At 38.2% G+C, this 23061-nt stretch overlaps 3 protein-coding genes across 3 annotated transcripts; 1 reads left to right on the top strand and 2 right to left on the bottom strand.

The window, feature by feature from the left end:
• Positions 1 to 385: 385 nt before the first annotated feature.
• Positions 386 to 3593, top strand: LOC121767289 (protein SIEVE ELEMENT OCCLUSION B-like). The gene is made up of 6 exons (XM_042163530.1): positions 386 to 905; positions 980 to 1189; positions 1276 to 1840; positions 1920 to 2062; positions 2151 to 2627; positions 2762 to 3593. The coding sequence occupies exons 1-6, from the start codon at positions 444 to 446 to the stop codon at positions 3386 to 3388; spliced, it is 2484 nt and encodes an 827-aa protein (XP_042019464.1). The 5' UTR covers positions 386 to 443; the 3' UTR covers positions 3389 to 3593.
• A 7729-nt stretch (positions 3594 to 11322) lies between these two features.
• On the bottom strand, positions 11323 to 12576 carry LOC121766652 (protein JINGUBANG-like). Its single transcript, XM_042162929.1, has one exon. It carries the CDS (start codon positions 12574 to 12576, stop codon positions 11323 to 11325), a length of 1254 nt encoding a protein of 417 aa, XP_042018863.1.
• A 5309-nt stretch (positions 12577 to 17885) lies between these two features.
• Positions 17886 to 22077, bottom strand: LOC121766651 (ABC transporter B family member 15-like). The gene is made up of 6 exons (XM_042162928.1): positions 21904 to 22077; positions 21766 to 21820; positions 21505 to 21689; positions 20974 to 21431; positions 18413 to 20887; positions 17886 to 18264 (listed from the first exon to the last, which is right to left on the bottom strand). Exons 1-6 carry the CDS (start codon positions 22075 to 22077, stop codon positions 17886 to 17888), a joined length of 3726 nt encoding a protein of 1241 aa, XP_042018862.1.
• Positions 22078 to 23061: the final 984 nt, after the last annotated feature.

Genomic DNA, 23061 nt, shown 5'->3' with positions numbered 1-23061 from the left:
ACTTGATCCAATATCCAAGTACAAGATTTTTGTTTGGGGATAGTGTTGACAGCAAGTAAGGAAGGTTCAAACATGATTCACGTTGTGGGATTGATTCCTCTTGAAACAGAAAAAAAGCTAGAAATAAATCAATAATAATTGCTAGAAAACTTAGGACAATGGCCTTTTACTTTGTAACGAAAGAGGATTTGTCTATCTCATTGAATTGAAAATTATAGTAACTGAAATTCAAAACATAAGTTCACAACGGAAGCAAAGAACAAGATGCATCACCACTTTATTCTAATCATCAAAACCTCTCTCTGATATCTCTTGCGCATGAAGAAAAAAGCCATATTTCCTACACTATATAAGGCCTAGAAAACTAACCAAATGAAACACAACCAACTCTCTTCTCATTACAACACACACTCACACATCCTTTCCCTTCCCTTCATTTTGCAATGGCGGGCCGCGATCTTGTGCCGGCAACCACCAAGAACCCCCCCTTGGCCGGTGAGAAACCCCCTCAGGGCACCAAAACCACCCCGGCTCTGACTGGAGGAGCATCCACTCTCACCCCTTTGGTCGATCACAGGATGCATAATCCTGTGACTGACCACAGGGCCAACACTCCCGTGGCGGATCACAGTTTGAGGCCTAGCCATGAACATGATCACGTCTCCACTATGCCCCTCTCCCTGAGACCGGGCTTGACCGGTCGCAGCCACCCGATGTCTGGGGAGCGCGGCTTCTTCTCGTCCGACGAGAGTGCCCTCAACAAGCAGATCCAGGCCACTCACGCACCCGATATGGAGGACATCAACGTGAGGCCGGTCCTCGCCATCATCGAGGACATCCTGCGCCTCGCCCGACCTTCAGCCGAGGAACATATCCCCACTAATGCTCTTGCTACTACTACTCATGTAAGATTGCTGCTACAAATCACATTGCCTTATTAATCAATTATTCTAATTAATGTGTCTCTTTTTTTTTTCAGGGAGCTCAGACTCATCCCCACTTGGAAATGTCGGCCGATAAGGTCTCCCGCGGTGCATACCACGACGAGAAGCCTTATCAGACTGGCTATCGCGATGAGAAGGCCTACCAACCTTCTTATCGCGACGAGAAGGCCTACCACAACACCTCTTATCTCGAGACGGAGATTGTCAAAATACTAGCCTTCCCGATCAACAAGGTCTCATGCGAGGTACGCACCCCAAAACAAGTCATTTTTCGACTTTTATAGGTCCGATGTCACACCTGATTTTTTTTCCTCCCCCAATCCGGAAACAGATCGTCTGCAAATCTGCGGGTGGGGGAGAGTCACACCAAGTGACAATGGACCTCCTGAAATCCCTAGGCAGCTACACCTGGGATGCCAAGATCGTGATCGCCTTCGCGGCCTTTGCCATCAACTACGGCGAGTTCTGGCTAGTGGAGCACCTCCACACCAAGAACCCTCTGGCCAAGAACATTGCCACTCTGAAAGACCTCCCGGACACGATGGCTGTGGCCGGGGGAGGCGAGCTGAGGAAGCAGTTCGACGCTGTCATCGACTTGCTCACCGAGATACTCAAGGTCACCCACTGCATCATCCAGTTCAAGGAGCTGCCGCCTCTCTACATCAACACTCAGTCGCCTGAGATCACTGCTGCCACGGCCCACATCCCCTCTGCCGTCTACTGGAGCATCCGAGGCCTACTCGTCTGCGCATCCACGCTCCTCAACCTCATTGGCGGCGGCCATGAGTTCATGACCTCTACCTCTGCTTCGTGGGAGATACTCAACCTGGCCCACAAGCTCAAAGTCATCCTTGATCACTTGCAGAATCAAATGAAGATTTGCAAGGAAATCATTGGTGAGAATCTCAAGCATTAAGCAAAATTGATTGGTAAATATATTTCTTAATTAATACTACTAACTATGTTGGTTTGCAGAGAGGAAGAAGTTTGAAGATGCCTACATCAAGTTCAAGAGGCTTCTAGAAACGGCTCACATCGACAACATGCGAGTCCTGACCGAGCTCTTCCGGTTCAGAGAAGACCAAAGGCCTCTCTACGACGGCTCAAGAAGGACTAATGTCGGATTTCTATGACTTTATATTCACCTCGATTGTTTTTCAATAACTGCAATGATTAACTTGAAACCGGCTGTTGATTTCATAACAGGAGCAACTAACAGTGCTGAAGATGAAATACGTCCTGCTCCTGATCTCGGACCTGGAGCTTCCCCCGGAGGAGCTCCACGTGCTCCACATCATCCACAACGAGAGGTCGGTGAGGCACGACTACGAGGTGCTTTGGCTCCCGATCATGGCCCACGGGAGTACCATGACTGAGTTTGATGAGAAGAAATTCTACGACCTCCGCAATAGCATGCCATGGTACTCTGCTGACCACCCGAACATGGTCAACCCGGTGGCCATCCGGTACGCCCGTGAGGAGCTCCACTTCACTCATAGGCCGATGCTGGTGGTCCTCGACCCGCATGGGAAGCTCTCCAACCACAACGCCCTCCCAATGATGTGGATCTGGGGCGCCAAGGCGTTCCCCTTCACCAAGGATTGGGAGAGGAAGCTCTGGGAGGAGTCTGACTGGAACATCGAACTCCTCGCAGATCACATTGACCCCCGCATCCAAGAATGGGTAATTCCTGTCTTTGCCACAACCTCTTTATATAGTATTCACTTTTACAATTTTACCTTTGTTTCCCTCTGCCCCTGCCTCTGCCTTGCGCATATTATTAAAGATAATCATTTTTACTATTTTACTCTTGATAGATTAACGCGAACAAGGTGATCTGCCTCTACGGTGGGGACGACATCGTCTGGATCCGGAACTTCACCGCGGCCGCGCGTGCTGCTGCGCGCTCGGTCGGGGTGACCCTCGAGATGCTCTACGTGGGGAAGCGCAACCCTCGCGAGAAGGTGCGCCAGTGCCACGACGTCATAACCCGGGAGAATCTGAGCCACATCTTCGCCCCAGAGTACTACGACTACGTGTGGTACTTCTGGGAGCGCCTGGCCAGCATGTGGAACTCCAAGAAGCAGATCGGACGGACCGTGGAGGACGACCGCATCATGAAGGGCATTCTGGACCTTTTGACGTTCGACAGCAGCGAGAAGGGGTGGGCCGTTTTCAGCAGGGGAAACTACGAGATCACGATGGGGATCGGGGAGAAGGTGCTGCCCGTGGTCGAGAGGTACGCCGAGTGGGCGTACGAGGTGGACCACCCGGACAAGTTCGTGCCGGTGCTGGACAAGCACCTCTCCGGGTTCCACCCCGACCACCACTGCCACCGCCTCATACTTCCTGGGCAGGCCGGCTACATACCGGAGACAGTCGTGTGCACCGAGTGTGGGAAGATGATGGACAAGTTTGTTATGTACCGCTGCTGCACCGACTGAGGAGGAGGTGGTGGGGAGTGGTTGGCATGCATTGTTTGGCATGAAATAAAAATTTGAAGATGTTTGTATGTTTTTTTTATAGTTCTGTTTTGTTGAGGATAGTCAGCGGTGTTGGTGTTGCTGGCTGCTGAGTGATATGTATTGATGCCATATTACTATTACTATCTGCTCATTAATAAGATCTGCATTGTTTGTTTTTTTTTTACATTTTTGCATCTGTTCCACAAATATCAAACTCAAGTACAGGATTAACTTTTTAGCAAATATATCAAATTTCTTAAGTTTATATAATTAATTAATTACTAAGATTTTTGCCAAATTTCTTTTAATTTTACTTTATTCTTAATATATTTTTCTTTCATTCTTTCAACTAATTCATTCAGATTACCCCAAAGTATTTCTTCATCCAAATTTGAGTCTATTTTCGGTCCATCTAACTTGATATTATAACACATTCATTTTTTTTAAATAAGAGATATGTAGTAGAACTAATATAGTTTAGAGAAAATATTTAGGAGGATAATGTGGTTTACTATATGAAAAAATAGTTTAGAATATTTGATAATTTTGGCAAACTTAAATTATTTCACTTCTCAACTTGTGAAGAATGTTACACAACCATATATGCTGACATTCTTCCATATTTTAGAATTTTAATTCTATTCTAAAAATCTAGATATATATATATATATATATATATATATATATATATATATATAGATTTTTTATCAAAACAAGTATCACTTTAAATCAAGAAATGAAGGCCAAATTTAGACCATAGGATTGGATATTTTAATCTTGAGATGGACAGATCTAACGACTCAATTATTTTCGCAAGTCATATTTATTTATTCCCTTATAATACCAAATGGTTAATATTGTCATTCAAGTTCATTAGATTGTTATTCCAATCCCTATAATCATGTACGTCTATCTTTTTTCCATTCTCATTTTCCTTGCGTGATTGATTGGGGAGTTAATAATCATTTTCTTCAACTCCTACCATTTTTACATCTTCTTCAACAGATCTCGTGTGTGTTTATAATATTATTCTACAATCCGTCGCCACTTTATTTCAACGGTAATTTATGTTCATATCAGTTTTTCATCTTCTAATTAATTTCATCAGTCGGTATTCATTGTTTTATGTGTAAATTAAGTTTTGTAAATTTTTTTTCACGATTTTGTTATCAATTTGTGGTGGGTTTTTTTGTGCTTTAGGTCAAACGCACCGTTTCTCCACAAATGAAAATCGTAGCAGATCCTTCTTCGCTTGAAGACAATCAGACAATCTCCGATGACGTGCTTGAAAGCACAGGTTCTGTTGTGAAATTTAAAGAGAAAGAAAAGCGGAGATCTAGAAGATATTCTGAAGTTTGAACTCAATTCAGTTTAATTTTCATTTTGTACGCCATTTACTTGCATTGTCCGTTTGCTTGATATGAACAGTTATTGTTTGCTTTTTTAGCTATGACCGGTTGATCAGAGTTATATGACATACATTACCCCTGATTGTACTCATTTTGATCAAATTTGTATGACGCATTTTGGTACTCTATAATATTATATAATGACTCGAATATTGGATTATTATGACACAAATTACCCATAAGATGAAATGGTATAGTAATTTTGTTGTTATTGTTAAAATGACTCAATGTTCCATTTAGTATGACGTATCTAAACCCTGGACGTATTCCGTTGTACGAAATTCAATCTAAGTCCATATGTAGATAACAATATTCTGAAATGACCCAAATATACACTTAGTATGACACAAAGTGTAAACATTATGTCATGGTTTGATATTTCGACCATACAAATCAAGGGGATTGCAATACCCTTAAAGGCCTTAAAACGATTCGATTTTTAGTCAAACGACTGATGTACTATTCAATATTTGCACTTCACCCAAAACATTGTTTACGTAATTTCAAAGTAGGATTTGATGTACACAAAACTCGACATGAATACAAAATCATACATAGAGTATGTTTATGTCATTGTAAGTGCAGTTTTCCGTCATGTTAATATTGGATGATCCAAAATGAAAGAGCTTGTTTAGGTCATAGTTAGTGTATTTTTCGGTCATTTTAAGAATGACCTTCTTGTCGACGGTCATAGATGCACTCTCCCGTTTCATTCGAACTCCTCTCAATTGCTGGATTTGTTGTTTTAGAAGGAAAACACCAACAGGAAAGGTGTGTCAAACGAAAATTCAACTGTAATCTCAAACAATATGAACAGATATTTTAAACAAAATACTTTTTATTGCGGTTGGTACGGTAGCTTCTTCTTCACAGCAATCCTTATATATACTACTTAACAACATACCAAAACAAGATAAATTTGCGTTAGTTTCAATTGAACATTCTGGAAGTCTAATGAATTAGGAACACTAACTAACCTGTTCTTCATACTTCGATGTTCCGGCAGAACGAGTGTTCACCATTGTCGGTGAGAGGATTGTTGTTGATTTGAGTAGCGATGTAGACTAGATAGGGTTTTTGGATGCTGATTTGTGTTTTGTTGGAATGGTGGATTTGGGGGGATTGGATCGAATTCTGCTTGATTTGGGGAATAAATGACTGAAATTTTATTCTCTCTCACTTAATAAATGGCATTGGAAACAAAACCACATTGTAGAGTGTGTAGTTTAGTAATCCCATTAAATCCGCCCATATGAAACAGTTCCACTAATTTGATTTGCCGAAAATACCCTTCACATGACGCAAATTGATCTTACTATGACACAAATTTCACAGAATATAAAACAGATCGTGGCCATTCATGTACAGATCTGACGACCATTTTTGGGTGTATTTTGGTACTTAAGAGCATTCCCAACGGTGAGCAGCAGCTCACCGTCCGTCCTTGCCGCTGGCAAGGACACGCTCCGCCACCATTGCGCTCTTGCCGCTGGCAGGGCGCTGCTCTATGCATAGAGCACGTCCGTGCCAGCGGCAAGAGCACAGCGCGTCGACGTGGCAGCTTCCGATTGGCCCGTTGATTTATCATTTATTTATTTATTTTTTAAAAAAAATCGAAAAAATCTGAAAAATTCAAAATTAATAAAAAAAATATTGTCTCACTTCCTAATAAAATATATCCATTTTTTCCACACTTTTAATTTATTTTTTTCATTATTTTTACCCCAAAATTCATACTTTCATCTATAAATACTCTCATTTCAAACACAAAAAATGACACTATACTAAACAACTCTCTCAATCTCAATTTTTAGGATTTTAATTATGTAATTTTTAATTTTTAGGAGTTTAATTATGTAATTTTTAATTTTTAGTATTTTAATTATGTAATTTTTAATTTTTAGGATTTTAATTATGTCTTTTTTATTTTATTTGTAATTTGTAATATTTATTGTGGTTTTTTAATGAATTTTAGTATTATGGAAATGTTATTGTTTAATTGAATTTTAAATTAATTGTGCTCGTCCTTGCGGAAGAGCACAGCTGTGGGTGTTGTGCTCTTGCCAGAGAGCAGGCATGAATAGTACCGCCCGGGCCCACAACCGTGCCGCTGGCAAGAGCACGGTTGTGGATGCTCTAAGGCCCTTCTTTAGATAGATTAAAATCATATATATAGAGAGGTATATATATATATATATATAGACTCTATAATTCTATATCATAGAAAATTCTAATACAAATTATCTAGAGAAATTTTGTAAGTAAAACAAGAATTGTGGGAGGTTTGTTACGAAGGTTTATTAGGCTACGAAACCAGGAACGAAGCCAAAAAGAAAACAGAATCTCTAAAATGTTTATGTGGTCCGATGACAGCCAACACGTCAAAATGTGATATTGATTATTCGATTATTTAGTTGATCGAGTAAAGAGAGTTAAAGTGAGACGGCTAGAAATGGGGATCTGGTGGTTCCGATTCCGACGGTAGAAGTAAGAGAATGAAGAGTGCTTATGAAAAAGCTCTTGAGGTGAGCCAGCCAAACGTCGAGTAGAAGTCGTCCAATGTGATAGAAGACAGCGACCACATCTTCGACTCCTTATGGCCGCGAAAATGAAACTAGTTGGAGTCAATGATGCTTTGTTGCGCTACCCTAAAGACTCAATTACTCGGAAGTTATGAATAGCTTGGTTTTTTTCAATTTTGTAATTTTACTATGCTTGAATTACTCATTTAAAGAACATTTTTCCCATTTTTGTTTGTCCACGATTTATAGAAACATTTACTTTATTCCACATTTAGTATGCGGGCCTCACATTTCACCAACTTTTTACACTCATAATTCAATATAAAACTAATACGTTAAATGAGTCTCACATTCCACTCACTTTCTCTCTTTACTTTTCTTCACAAAGTTAAATAATTTCTTAAAACCCGTGCCGAGTCAAAATGACTCTTTAAATGGTGGACGAAGGGAGTACAAAATAATGATATGGATAATTGAGTTCGAATATTTCAGGTACCTGGGTACAGAGGGATCTAAACTTAGGGTAATCACATTTCGAACATTTTTTTTCGCTATTTCCATCTTTTATGCCCCTTTTTACATTTATGCCACTCAAGGGCGTTTTAGTCTATTTTATTGAATCTCAGGTTTTCAAGCTAGGACAGTATCATTTTAGATACACTTGAGTTCAATGAAAAAAAGACTAAAATGTGGGTTGTGGAGGATGTTACAAGTTTTTGGATTAAATCTTTAGGGATGAAAAAGCTTAAATATAAATATGTGGATATCATATCATTACACACTGACACACATATATAGTGATATCGTAGGATTTCCAATATAGACTGAACCATGGATTGAAATGGTGACCAGTTCAACATTCTACACAACTTTATAGAAATTAAATTTATGTATTTAATTACCCGTTTTCAAATCAACTTGCCAAGTTGCCTAAAGGAAAGAAAAAATCGGATATCATAGTTTTTGCTTTTTATCATTCAAGTTCGTCCAAGATTTGCTAGCTAGCTTGTTTATTTTATTTTTTCTCTTTTTCTAAGCATTGTTGGCTTGTTTTTAAGCAAGCAAATGTGAGAAAGCTACATTTTCCACCAACTTTTGCCGCACAACTGTCCTCAACTATAGATAGTTTTGAGCCTTGGGCTTTAGGCAATTTGCAATTGCTGCAAAGAAATATCTTTGCAGCAATTCCTCTGTAAAAGTGACAAACTTTGTTAAACTTTAAAGTCGTATTTTCAGATTTATAAATTGTATTCTTGATTATAGGGAGTGTTTACGGGCGAATGTGGCTCGGAGCTGAACCATGGGGTAGCGGTTGTTGGTTATGGATCCGCGCTAGATGGGAGTGGGACTAAATATTGGATAGTGAAGAACTTGTGGGGGCCTGAGTGGGCTGAGCAAGGGTATATTAGGATGCAACGCGGTGTTGGAGAAAGAGAAGGATTGTGTGGAATCGCGATGGATGCCTCGTATCCTATCAAGTTATCGTCGGATAATCCGCAGCCACCACCGTCGCCACCAAAGGATGAGCTTTGAGGATGCGGGAGATACTTGGGGAAAGTTGCATTGCATTAGGCGTCATTCAAATTTCAAATGCTTGTTGTATTGTATGGGGAAGTATCTGATATGTAGTAGAGTACTTTATTTCTTAGTACTACGAATAAAACCTCATATATATATATGAAGTTTTAGCACGTTTATTAAATAGAACCCATGATTAAATATTTTTATATTTTACAAATAATAGAGATTAAATAGAACTCATGTATTAACATCCCTTATTTAATTATAAATTATAGAATCGTTAATTATAAACACCCTTATTCGATTATTATAGAATCAAATAGGTGATGTTACATAAAAATAGAAGAGGTTAGTTGACGGAATACATTTAAATTTTTCATTCTAGTAAATCTTTAATCACATATATAATTAAGGGATGTTTATAGAAAAAAAACATAAAATTTTGCACCGATTTTGTTTTTCACATTACTTTAAAAATACACCATTTACAACATAAAAGCCTAAAATAGTAGATTTCAAGTTTCAAATTTGTATCCAACTTACTAGAAAAGAATACTAGTACTCCTATTAATTAAACAAAGTTAATTAATTAATGAAGTAAACTGGCGATAAAAAAAAGGTATGATTTGTCTCTATGGACGACCTTTGGTAACTAAAAATAATCAGATTTAGTTAAGTCAAACAAAAAGTTTGCATGCTAATGATATACATTAACCTTATAAGCAGCAGTTAATCACGATGGATGAGCACGTGCTACCTACCTAGCTAGTGCTCTAGTTTTGGCATTTAAGCTTAGCTAACATTTAATATAAAGAAATTAGAATCTGATTAGATTCCTAAATTATTCGTAATAAATTGCTCAGTTCCTCTTCATGGATAGGCTGATTCCGCAATACACGTTACGCCCATTGTTTTGTTTCATTACATATTGTTTTAATTTATTGCGTAAATTGAGTAAACATACAAAATATGGTCGTGGGGTAGTATTCATTGCATTTGTCGTGGAATTAGCTCAAATGAAAAATTTTCATTATAAAATTCGAACTCAACTGGTATATTACAAAAAAAAATCAGTACAAATTTGTACTCATTAAAACATCTTAGGTAATAGATTCGAAAGTGAGAAAATATTAGATGAATTCAAACTAATAGGTTTTGACAATAGATTCGTCCACTTCACCACGACGATCAAGAACGTTTGAGACTATAAAACATTGTTCAAGAACTATGCAAACTATGTCATAGAATTGGAGAAAAAAAAAAGAGTTTGAATTTTATCTTTCCATAAAATCCAAATTTGAAGTCTCCCACAGTCCCACTAGCCTATAGTATATACATAGATTCTTTATTGGTGAGATAGGACAAAGTTAGTCCCATTCACTTATCTCTAAAAATTGGGATTTAGTAAATGATATGAATGCCAAGTGGAGTATTTCAAACTAACAACTTAGTCACATAGATAGTCGCTTTATATTCTTATTATTATTGTTATTGTCATTTCAAATGACAAATATCATCTCTGTAGCAAAGCTTGTTTGTGATATAATTGAGGATTTTTTTTCTTCTGAAATGTACATATACAAATTAGTATCTAAAAAACTTAATTGTACATCGTAATTTGTTTTTAACTACTCCTATTAAAGTATAATGAATCTGAAACTTGCATTGGGGAATTTCATTAGTTGTGCCGATCTAGATGAATGTTAAGCCTAAATCCAAAAGTGCTCAGAAACTCCGTCAGAAATTATAAATGATTTATTTATTTTATATCATTTTGTGCATATAAAATACACTGATTAATACGCCATTCGTCCCATATTACTCGCACTTTCATTTGAGGCCGTAAATTTAGGATTAATTTGTTAATGTAATTAAATTAGAATTTTAAGTATAATGAGACATTACTTAATAAATGAGCTTTTAACTTAAACTAACATATTAATTAAATGCATTAATTCTAACTTAAACTATAAATAGTGTAAGGAGTTTGTGACGAGCCAAAAAACAACAGTGCAAGTAACATGGGACGGAGAGAGTATGATATAGATTATATTCACATGAATCCTACATCTACTTAACCGATGATTGAAAGCATGAAATCAAAATCAACACCCAAATTAAACAGAAGAATCATAACCATATCAAGCTTTGTTAGTTAGCATTTGCTAATTATACAAAGTTTGAGTGTAAGACTCTCTGCTTATGGGTATAAATGAGTCAAACCAAGCAAAATATTAGGCCTCTCAAGTCGAGTGTTCTAGCTAAACTCTAAAAAAGAAATTATTGTCAAGTTTCGAATCAATTCATCCTATTTCAATTGAAAATAAGTGGATGTATGTAATAAGTATGTATGATCCTCGATTTCATCAAGTCTCTCCACACGAATGTTACTCTAGTAAAAAACCTATACAAAATTAATATTACTCCACATTAATTCCAGAAATTTAAATGAAAATCAAATTCAAAAACCAAGTTCCCACACTCTAATCTCCCCATCAAAACTACCACTAAAAACTCTGACACCGCCGCCGCACTCCGCCGCAGCAATCGACCTCACGGGCGACCGGTGGCCGTCCAATACCGCCAAACAGCAGAATCTCCCATCAAATCCGCGCTGCCAAATCCTGACCGTCCGATCAGCCGATCCACTCATGAGCAAATCTCGGACGTTGATTAAACACAAAATTGCCTTTGCATGACCCCTCAACGCCCCCGCCACCGCCATGTGCCCGGCGCTGTTCTCTCTCTCCCAAACCAGAATAGACCGGTCGCACGAACCGGAAAATAAAACCGAACCGTCCCCGCTCAGCGCCAGCGCGTTAACCGCCGACTTATGCTTCTCCAGCGTCGCGATCGCCGCGAATTTCTTCTCCTCTCTCCTCCACACCTTGATTTTCCGATCCGCGGAGCCGGTGTAGATCAATCCGTCGCTGGACACCGCGACGGCGTTGATCGCGTCGTCGTGCGCTTTGTTGATCGATTGGAGGCAGTGTAGATTCTCAGAGTTCCATATTTTGAGGCTCCGGTCCCATGAGATTGAGAAAATTAGATTTTCGGCGGCGGCGAGGCCGGATACGGCGTCGTGGTGCTGGATCCAGAGGCGGTGGTTGTGGCGGCGGATTTTGACGTAGTTTTGGGGGAGGATGGAGCGGCGGAGGCGATCCTCTAGCGTGGGGAGAGTCGTGACGAGTTTGTATTTTTTCCGATCGGTGATTTTCCAGGCGCGGATTTTGCAGTCCTGGTGTGCGGTGAGAATTCTGCCGCGGCGGAAGGCGATTGATTTTACGGCGCCGGAGGCTCCGGCGGCGGAGAAGGTGTCGAGGAGAGTGTTGGTAATGGTTTCGTAGACGTGGATTTGGTCGGCAGAGGCGGCGTAGAGGAGGTGGTTGTGGAGGACGAGGAAGTGGACGTGGCCGCGGCGGGTGGGGGAGAGGGAGGTGAGGAGGGCGGAGGAGGGGGCGGCGGCGGGGTTGAGGGGGGAGAGAGTGAGCCTTTGGAGGGAAGGGAGAGAGGGGAGGGTGACGAGAGAGAGATTGGATTGAATGCTGCTGCTGCTGATGGTGGAGTTGGTTTGGGAGTCGGAGTAGCTGCTGCTTGTGTCGTAAAATAGGGATTTTGGTGGAGGGGGTGGGGATGGGGAGGCGGAGGAGGAGTCAGCGGAGGTGGCGATGCAGGTGGCGGAGGAGCACGTTGAAAGCCAGGATCGGACCTTCATTTTTGTATGCTGCCGGCGAAGAGAGAGAGAGTTGTAGTGCAAATAAGGACGGGAGGGGAAAGATAAGGAAAGGTTGTATGTATATATTAATATATAGATTATATCGATTGTGTTTTGGAATGGAAATGTGGGAACATCCGAACATATAATTAATAATGTTGGGTTATTTTCATATAAGATTAAACATCAAAATAACATACATTTATAGCTTCATAATTTCATAATTTTAGTATACTTAATTGTAAACTAATTTTGTAGCTTCATAAAGTACTGATATGCTTTTTTTGTTAAAATTTTAGAAATATATAAAAAAATCATCAATGCAGTATCAATGAAATATTTATCTCAGTATATGAAAATATGTATAAAAGGATTACATAAATGTTGTCATGCCCATGTAACATCAATCCGATCCTAACATTGAAATTTAGTACTGTACTACTATATTGTTATGCAATAATATGCAGTTCAATTTTGATTATAACCTTAGAGCATCTACCGCATCTACAAGGGGAGAGGTAAATGAAGAGGTAAACTAATATAACTATCATATTTATCTTTTTTTCATGAAAATTCATTCTCTAAGAGAAGATGTATTTGAGAAGGTATTATACATTTTCTCATTTTGAAGAAGTGTCTTTACCTCCCCATAAAAAATCATTTTCCAAGGAAAGATGGAGTATTTGAAAAGGTATTATACGTTTTCTCATTTTGAAGAAGTATCTTTACCTCCTCATTCATTGAGAGGTAAAATCTTATAACTACCATATTTGCCTTCTTTTCATGAGAAATCATTTTCCAATGGGAAATGTATTTGAGAAGGTATTACACTTTATATTCTTTAATGCATTTTATACTATTATTTTATTTTTAAAAATTAATTTACCTTTCTATATACCTTTTTCCCTTTGGAATGTCTTACTTTTTAGAAGAATATATTTCACTTTTTAAAAAGGTAAGTACATAATATACATTTTCTATATACCTTTTACTCTTGGAGATGCTCTTACAAAATACTTCCTCAGTTTCTTTAAAATAAAAATTCTTTTATATTTTGATCCATTTCTTAAAAATAGAAATATTTTATTTTAAGAAAGGAACTCCACAATTCACTAATTCTAATTTCACTACCTTTGTCATCCTTTCTTTTATTTTACCCATTTTTTTATCTTATTCATTATTACATTATCAATTCTGCATTAAAACTCATGCTGTTTTAAAAACTTCTATTTTTAAGATATGAGGGAAGTATTTTATTTTGTCTATCACTCCCTCTTATTCTCATTATTTGTCTCATTTTCCCATTTTACCATTTTCATTATTTCCTTATGATTGTCTTATTTACTTTCACAATATTTTTGGTGATTGGACCACATTTTCACTAAATTTTTTTTAATCTCTTTTGTATAAAGTCACCAATTTCTTAAAGTTTGCATCGATCAACTACGAGACAATTAATGAGAATTTGAGTGTTAGTATATTTGAATTCAAATTTTTCCTCCATTTACATATTTCATCCTAGAGATTTTACTCTTTTAATATAAATAAACAAGACATTTAATGAGAAAAGTGTCTAATTTTTTAATAAGATCTCTATAGTCAGCTAAAAATGTTGATTTGTATATTATACTGGAATTCAGATCTTGCATCATTTTTTAAAATTTCATCCAAAAGAATCAAAGATTACTCTCGTAGTCGTAATAGAAAGCAACAAGACATGCAATATATTTTTCTAATAAAACCTCTATTGTCAGCTAAAGAATCCAACTTTTGTAATTAAGCAGGAATTGAAGTAAAGTTGCATGATATTATCTTGATAATATTAACTAATCATGTGTGACAAAAAATTCCATTAGCAATCTTGTTAATATGGATTTGAAGCATTGTAAATGGCATTTTCAACCTTTTCCCCAATTTAGTAACGATATATTGTGCATTCTTAATTGAGTATTGTCCAATAAAATTTAACTACTCATTCTCCTTCCAAAAACGATAGCTAAGCATAGATTTTAAAATTTTAGTTAGTAAATATAGTTTGAATGGATAAATTGGATTGTTAAAAAAAAGTAGATTGGTTTGTTCTTCGTAAGTATGCCCACTTTTGTATAAATCAAGGGAGATAGAGAGCTATTGTTCTAATACATAATTAATTAGCATTTATCGACATTATTCAAGAAAAACTCATCATCTTCTTCTCCAATTATACATTTTCTTCTTCTCTAATTAATTTCTTCATACAACTTAATTCTCCATTTTTTTACAAATTACATGTTGTGGATAAATCCCACCACGGCACACTTAGCAAAAAAAATATTAAGATGCGATATTTTTTGCAATTCATATCCCTACTTAATTATTTCTCTATTAAAACAAAATAGTCATGACTAGTTTTGTAAATTGTAATGCCGTTTACAAATTTATACAACCTTTCAAACTGAAAGAGGTAAGTTTTATTACAACTAATTTCCAAACAACATTATTTGTAATTAGTAATGTAATTAAAACTGAATTAAGGAGTACCAATTTTCAAAAATTAGGTAGTATATGCAAAGAAGGTGAAGCTAGAAGAGAGACTCATATTTTACTCGATTCAATTCAATTTGTTAGCACATTTTTTAAAATTCAAAAGGAGTGCTTTTAGGCGACATTTGGGTTTGAGCGTTTACATAGAGTGGTTTATTTTTTAAATTTCGAGTATCTAATTTCTTTAGTCAATAATCAAAATCGCCGACGTCGTTAATTTATTAACCAAGTTGAGCTTTTTCGTACTACACTTTTTTATAATTAATTGACACAATGCACAATTTCCTATGATTTCCTAACTAATTAGGTATATATTCATAGATTTGAGATAATATATCGACAGTAGAATATTCTCTCAGAATTTGGGACTCTTCGTCTTGATCGAAAATGAATTTCGACAATGAGTTAATTAGTTAATGTCAGTCGTGTAATGTTATACTACAGCACAGAATGTGCAGTTTTTCTTGAAATTAGGTATATGGATTACTATTTTGTATTTGTATTAATCTTTTTTATTTGTAGCATAAAATATAATTCCATCCATTCAAATTTGTTCCCAATTGAATATAGAAAATATAATTACAGTCTCCATTTTAAAAAACATAGCTACGTATCTGCTTTAGATAAAAATGAATAATGGATTATATAATTACATGAGTTCACAACGTAAAAATGACCCGAAACGTAAAAAAATGTTTTTTAAATAAAAGGATAATAATGTGACAAGCGAAGGTTAATTTGTTGAATTTTTCTGTAGAGATGAGATAGTTGGTAAATGAATTATTCCATGACAAAAGATTAATGACCCACTTGTCCATCAAATTGATATATCCGCATCAAATAATATTATTGAAATAAATTAAATAACTGCACAATTAATCCCATTAACTTACAGGTTGTTAAGTGTAAACTTATGATTATTCTTGGTGGTGTCAATTTAGACAAGATTATAACATAATTACACGGAATCAATCCTCAATGATATCTAAGTTTTTGGCATAGTCAATATGTCTGCCGCCTTGAAACACTATACTATAAAACTAGGGTCCGGTATACAACAGATACCTTACCGATTTATTTCGGTACGGTAACGGTATGAATTTCATATACCGAAATATACCGGGGCATATCGAAAATACGGTATATGCCGAAAATATGGTATATACCATAATTTTCGGTATATACCGATATCAATATATGGCAAATTATATCAGGTAAATTCATACTTTTACCAAAAAAATAAATATTTATATGTAGAAATCAAATCTTGTCTCATTATAGTTGTCGGGTAATCATGTAAATATAAAATCAAACAAACACAATTAGGAAAACTTGATATCGTTGAATCAAATTAGTTTCAAACAAATATAAGATTTTAGTTAAATTAGTTCCAAACAATTATCGTTGAACGTTATGTGATTGCGTGGAGTTTAATTGTTGCAGTTTTTTATTGAATATGTTTGAGTTTGATTAAATTTCATGTTTTCTAAGTATTTTGAAATTTTATTTTCATTTGTGTTTGTATTTAGAATTATTTACAAAATAATGATATTTTGGTATGTCGTATTGTAGTCCGATAGTATACTGCAAAAGTACGGTATACCGAATTTAGATATGACATACTTAAAATAAGGTATGGTATCGATATTGAAATTTGTCATACCGAAAATAAGGTATACCGAAGTTCGGTATACCGAAAATTTTGGTAAGGTAAAGGTATGATTTTTTCTCATATCGAATTTTCGGTAAGGTATACGGTATGATGGTTTCGGTAAGGTATACCATACCTACCCACCCCTATATAAAACAGATTGTTGTGTTTGAATGTCTAAAATAAGAATATGTTTCTTGAAATTCAAATGAGACAGCTATATATTTCAGGGGTTCTGATCAATTGAGATTTTTTTAGCATGATTGAGAATTGAGATGCATTATCAGCCACTCATTTTTATTAAATGGGTGGTCCAGAATTTGCCACATGAAAAATATTTTTAGATTAATTAATTATGAAATGGCAGAATGGTAATTTAATGGTACATTTTATTCAATAAACATTTTAAAAAAAATTAATTTTTAAAAAAATTAATTTTTTTTTTGGTCAACTACATATACAATTCATGTCAACTACACATATAATGTCAACTACATATACAATTCATGTCAACTACACACATATAATGTCAACTACATATACAATTCATGTCAACTACATATACAATTCATGTCAACTACATATACAATTCATGTCAACTATACACATACAATGTCAACTATAAGTTGTTGACATTTGATGTGCAGGTTATTGACATTTGATGTGCAGGCTATTGACGATAATACCCCCGAGTTGACATAATCTACTTGCAGTTGACATTTCGAAAATGTTATGGATGAGTGGCTGAAAATGCATCTCAATTAAGCTAAAAAATCTCAACCTAACAAGAATAGGACCTTATAGTACAGTATATAATTGTATAATGTGTAATTTACGTGTCTTAATCAAGAAACAACCCATTTTTAACACCTTGTTCATTGGCTTTAACATTATGTGATGTGATATGGCAACTATTAATAAACGATTCCATCAGCTTGTAACATGAACATTCGATTTCGCTATCATCAATACATAGTTGAGTTTAAAACATGTAGCTGAGTTTGTATATTCATCATGATTTGCCAATACAATCACTAACACCATAAAAAAGAACAAAAAAAGTGCAATACAATCACTAATACAATGAACTTCCCACATCCGACATACACATTCTCCATTTTATTGGATTCTATTTCTAAAGGGATTTGGAGAGAGAGTGATGTTGCAACTTAACTAGAGAATAGTAGAAACCACCATCTCCATGGGCAATTAGATCAGAGTGACTTCCTTCTTCCACGACCTTCCCGTTCTTGATGAATACAATGTTGTCGGCCATCTGTATTGTCGAGAGGCGGTGGGCGACAACGACGCTAGTCCGGCCAATCATAACCTTATCTAGAGCTTCTTGCACTAGATTTTCCGACAAGCTGTCCAGAGCGCTCGTTGCCTCATCAAGAAGAAGGATCTTAGGATTCTTTAAAATGGCGCGAGCCAGCGCTATTCGCTGCTTCTGCCCTCCCGACAGCTGGATTCCTCTGTCCCCACAAAATGTATTGTACCCATCCTTTGTTGAACTGACAAAAATTACATAACTGAATTAACTGATTTTCAAAAAATGTTTTGCCCTTTTATTTGAAAATGCCCAAATAAATCTCACGAAAGATGTTCAATTTCTTATCGTCATCACACTTTACAAAATTTGAAAAATAACAAATGATATACCTTATGAATTCATGAGCATTTGCTAGCGTTGCAGCATGCTCGATTTCAGACTCCGTGGCGCCATCTCTGCCATAGATTATGTTTTCACGGATGGTTCCTGCAAAAAGCACCGGTTCTTGGCTCACCAACGCAATCTGCAATCTCATCTCTCTCAAATCATATGTCCTAACATCACGGCCGTCAATCAGAAGCGTCCCCTTCATTGGATCGTAAAACCTCTCGATCAGCGCGACAACGGTTGATTTCCCACAGCCACTATCTCCAACAAGCGCTATCGTCTTCCCCGCCTCGATCCTAAGGGAAAGCCCCCGCAAGATCACCTGCGCGGGGCGGGACGGGTAGGAGAAGTAGACGTTGTCGAATTCTATTTTACCCTCAACCTTGTCTACCTTCGCTCCTGCCCTGTGAGTCTTGCCTTCACGGGCCAGCACCGCAAAGACAGAAATCACCGCGCTACGGCTTTTAGCTGTGTCGGACGATGTGGCGCCAGCATCGGCAATGGTCTTGCCGGTGCTCATGAGGATGAAGAAGGCGAGGAAGAGTTGCCTTGCGCTTAACTGCCCTCGCGCCATCAGTGTGCCACCGTACCAGAAGGCCAACGCTATGCTGGCCACTGTCAAGAACTGCGAGGCGCAGAGCCCTGCCCCTGATATCCAGGAGTGGCGCAGGCTCTGTGCCCGCGGCACTGCCAGGGTGGCCTCAAACAGGGAAAGAATCTTTCCCTGTAAGGAGAAAGCTGTGATGCTTCTGTGAAGCATCACTGCTTCACTTGCTCGTTGGCTTCCTTCGTATTGGGCTTCCTGGGCTCTGATCGACATTTGTTTCATCAGTACCGATTTTAAGTAGAAGCTGGTGATGATCACGGGCTGGATGGCGATCAGCACGGCCGCGAGTCTCCACGCAACTACTAGGCCGAGGGCGAAGGAAAGGAAGGCGTTCGTGGAGACCTGCATGAGCAGGGACATGCGGTCCCCCACGAGAGAACGGACCATGTTCGCCTCTGTGGAGAGCCTAGCACAAACTGCAGCACTCGAATTCACGTTTTTCTCGAACCAGGCGATCTCAAATGTTAGGATTTTCTCAAGGACCATTACGGAGAGGCGCTTCGTTAGCCTCTCCCCCATGATTGCGAAGTTGTGGTGCTGGAGTATATTCGAGACGAAGGTGGCGACTCCAAGTCCTAAAAAGACAATGCAGTAGAGCCTCGTCTCTGACTTGATCTTTGAGGGCGTAGTCTCGAAGTAAGCAGAGACAAGAGCTCCCATGCAGTATGCATTTATGGGGTGGACTGCTCCGAATGCGATTGCTCCTAAGCAGCCTAGTAAGGCTCTCCTCCACTCTGGCGAGTTCATATGCAGCAACTGCCAGAGTGAAGGATCTGGAGGAGATGAACAGTCTGACCCTTCGTCTCCTCCACAAGGGGCACTGAATGAGGAGGTCGGGCTGTTTTGGATGGAAGAGAGCAAGCTTAGGGGCAATGTAGGCGCGAAGGGGGAAGCAGGGCTACCCTGTATGCTAGAGTCGTTGAAAGATCTAAAACTTTGGGAATTCATCAGTCTATGTGAAAATTGACCAATTTTGTATGATGTGGCCTCATTGTGCATAGACGACGTCTGGAGATCCATCATTCGTCTGTAGATCCCGCCGTTGATCTCCATCAGCTCATCATGTCTGCCTGATTCTGCCACCCTCCCTGATTCTAGAACCATGATTGTGTCAACGGCTCGGATTGTGGAGAGCCGGTGAGCTATTAGTACTGTTGTCCGGCCCTGTGCAGCTTGCTCGATGGCCTCCTGTACGAGGCTCTCGGACTGTGAGTCAAGCGCGCTTGTAGCTTCATCTAGCAAGAGGATCCTCGGGTCCCTGACTAATGCTCGTGCTATCGCGATCCTCTGCTTCTGCCCTCCTGACAGCTGAACTCCGAGCTGCCCTACTTGCGTGTCGTATCCCTGAGGGAACTCGATGATGAAATCATGCGCGTTGGCGACCCTAGCCGCAGCTATGATCTCTTCAAGAGAAGCATCTTCTTTCCCAAACAGAATATTTTCCTTTATGGATGTGGCAAACAACACTGGCTCTTGGCTTACTAGGCCAAATTGAGACCTATACCATTTCAACTGCAATTTCTTGATCCTGTGGCCATCAAGTAATATGTCTCCTTTTGTAGGATCGTAAAATCTCTCGAGCAACGAGACGACTGTCGACTTCCCGGAGCCACTTCCACCCACAAGGCCAACTTTCTGGCCAGGCCTAATCTTGAGGCAGAGCCCTTTAAAAACTGCCTCATCTTTTCTTGATGGATAGCTGAAATGAACTTGTCTGAACTCAATCTGCCCCTTCACAGCTGCCAAAATCTTCCCATTTTCATCTTCAACGTCAATGTCAGTGTTCCGGTTGATCATCTCGAATATCCTCTTTGAAGCAGCCGATGCATCTGTGATGTATGGCACATTAGGCAGAGCTGTTATGCAGGATCTGAAAAAAATGGACATATAACAAATCAGGTCTAATTTTTTAACATGGGATGTGTTTTTTCTTGTATGTTTTGGGGCTTAGCTTACATTCCTCCTAGGATGATGCAGGTTCCAGCAATGAAGACACGGCCTCCATTTTCGCCCTTTTCTGAGACGAGGAGGCCCCCGACCCACGCCTGAAACGCCCACGTAGCAAACATCACCCCCATGCTCCCTATCATGTACCCTTTCATCAGTCCTTGCCTGATCCCGAGATTAGTGCTCTCTTGAAGCGCGCTGCTGTAGTTTTCCACAGTCTTCGCCTCAGCCACGTACGAGTAGACAGTCCGTATGTTGGAGACCGCCTGCTCCACAATGTCGCCTGCCTCGCCATATGCATCTTTGCTCTTGATGCCCATCTCAGTCATCACCTTCCCAAAGGCCAAAACCGGGATGATGAAGCTGATCACCAATGGGAGAGAGGCTAGTGCTAGTCTCCACGAGAGAAAGAAGGCGACAGCAACACCAAACACGAGCGAGGAGAACTGCACGAGGGAATTTGGAATCTGCAAGAGAAGAGATACACTCAACTCCCATAAAAAAGGCAAACATAGAGAGGAAATCAAGAAATGCTATAACCTTGTTGGCTATGACATCTTGGATGGTGTGACCATCTGTGGATGTGCTTGAGACTATCTGGAAGGTTCTAGAAGAAACATCTTCGCTGTCGAAGAATCCGACTTCTTGCCTTAGAACTGATCTCAGATACTCCACCCTCATTCTTGATGTCTGCCTCTCAGCAGTTTTTGTCCAGCAAAGCCCCTCTGCATAAAAATTCAATCTTGCACACAAATTTCTACTATTTGCTATAAAAAATAGGCCAAGATTATAGATACAAACCTAACAAACCACAAAATGCAATTCCTACACCAACATAAAGCAACCTAAGTGCATACTGCACGAGAAAAGAACAGATTAAAAAAAGGTATGTTAAAGGCATAATTCAAATCATATAAAAAACAATTTTTTTGATCAAACCTTATTCACTACGCCGTTGGAAATGGACTGATTTGCGCTGCCAAACGCGTCTATTGCTCCGCTCAACATGTACATGGTGACAGGAGACGAGAGGCCTTCTCCGATGGCGGCCACGGTGCCTATAAGCATGAGCAGTCTGTCAACACTATCAGCACACCTCAAAAGGTCTCTCATTTTTTTCTTTTGAGATTGTAAGTAGTGAAAATGTTTGATATATAGTACACGTAATGATCACATCTTCTCTCTCTAGATTTTGGTATAAATAATGAAAGTGGAGACATCATATAATATGCAGGCAGGCACAAGGCTTTGGCTAGATTGCAGGATCAAGATGAAGACAGATGTTTGAAGTCATCATAGGTAGCATCTACCAGAATAATAGAATATGAACAAACAAATGACTGCAGATGTATCGAAATCCTATCTTAAAATTTTGGTAAACATTTTAACATTTTATGATGTATACACACTCGGCCAAAAAAAGAAGAAGAAGAAATAGCCCATATTAGTCTATGAGAATCTTATTTATGAGATTCTAATTGAATTATAAATCTATTCTAAAAATTAGATTTAATCCAACTGTAAAGAACCAAAACTTTCACATAAGTTGTTTCAACAAAGTACAAACATTACAGTTTCTTCTTTATTTGTGTAGATATGTATATTTGAGAAAAATCAAATACTGGAGTACTTAGTTTACCTGAGAATGACAAATTCTCTCTAAAGAAAAATTATCTCCCCATCAATTTTAATATCTAAATTGAAATCTTTTTGCGTTTGTCACATTCAACTTCTTTTATTTTACTGGCTTGTCATTGCATGCAACAATTTAGGGAAAATGTGAAGTCATTTCACATAAAACCGAATACTAAAATACATTTTATCAAGTTAAAAAAACAAATGCATTCTTTGCAATTCTATATTCTTCGAGTATATATAAACCAAAATGAAAACTAGAATACTTACGAATATTATTTGGATGTCACATCGAAGCGATCAGCGATGTATTATTTGGAAGTTGTTTTTGAGCCTTTTTCCATTGCTTAATTATTTATTTATAAGGTTTTGAAATTTATTCAAATTACACTCTGCTAATATTTTTTACAAATTTTTTCAATGATGAAATTACACTGCAATGGGATTGCTTGAACGCCGTCG

This window comes from Salvia splendens, chromosome 15 (assembly GCF_004379255.2).
Source record: "Salvia splendens isolate huo1 chromosome 15, SspV2, whole genome shotgun sequence".
Taxonomy (NCBI): domain Eukaryota; kingdom Viridiplantae; phylum Streptophyta; class Magnoliopsida; order Lamiales; family Lamiaceae; genus Salvia; species Salvia splendens.
The sequence above is the reverse complement of the archived record's forward strand: the minus strand, read 5'-3'. Positions and strand labels throughout refer to the sequence as shown.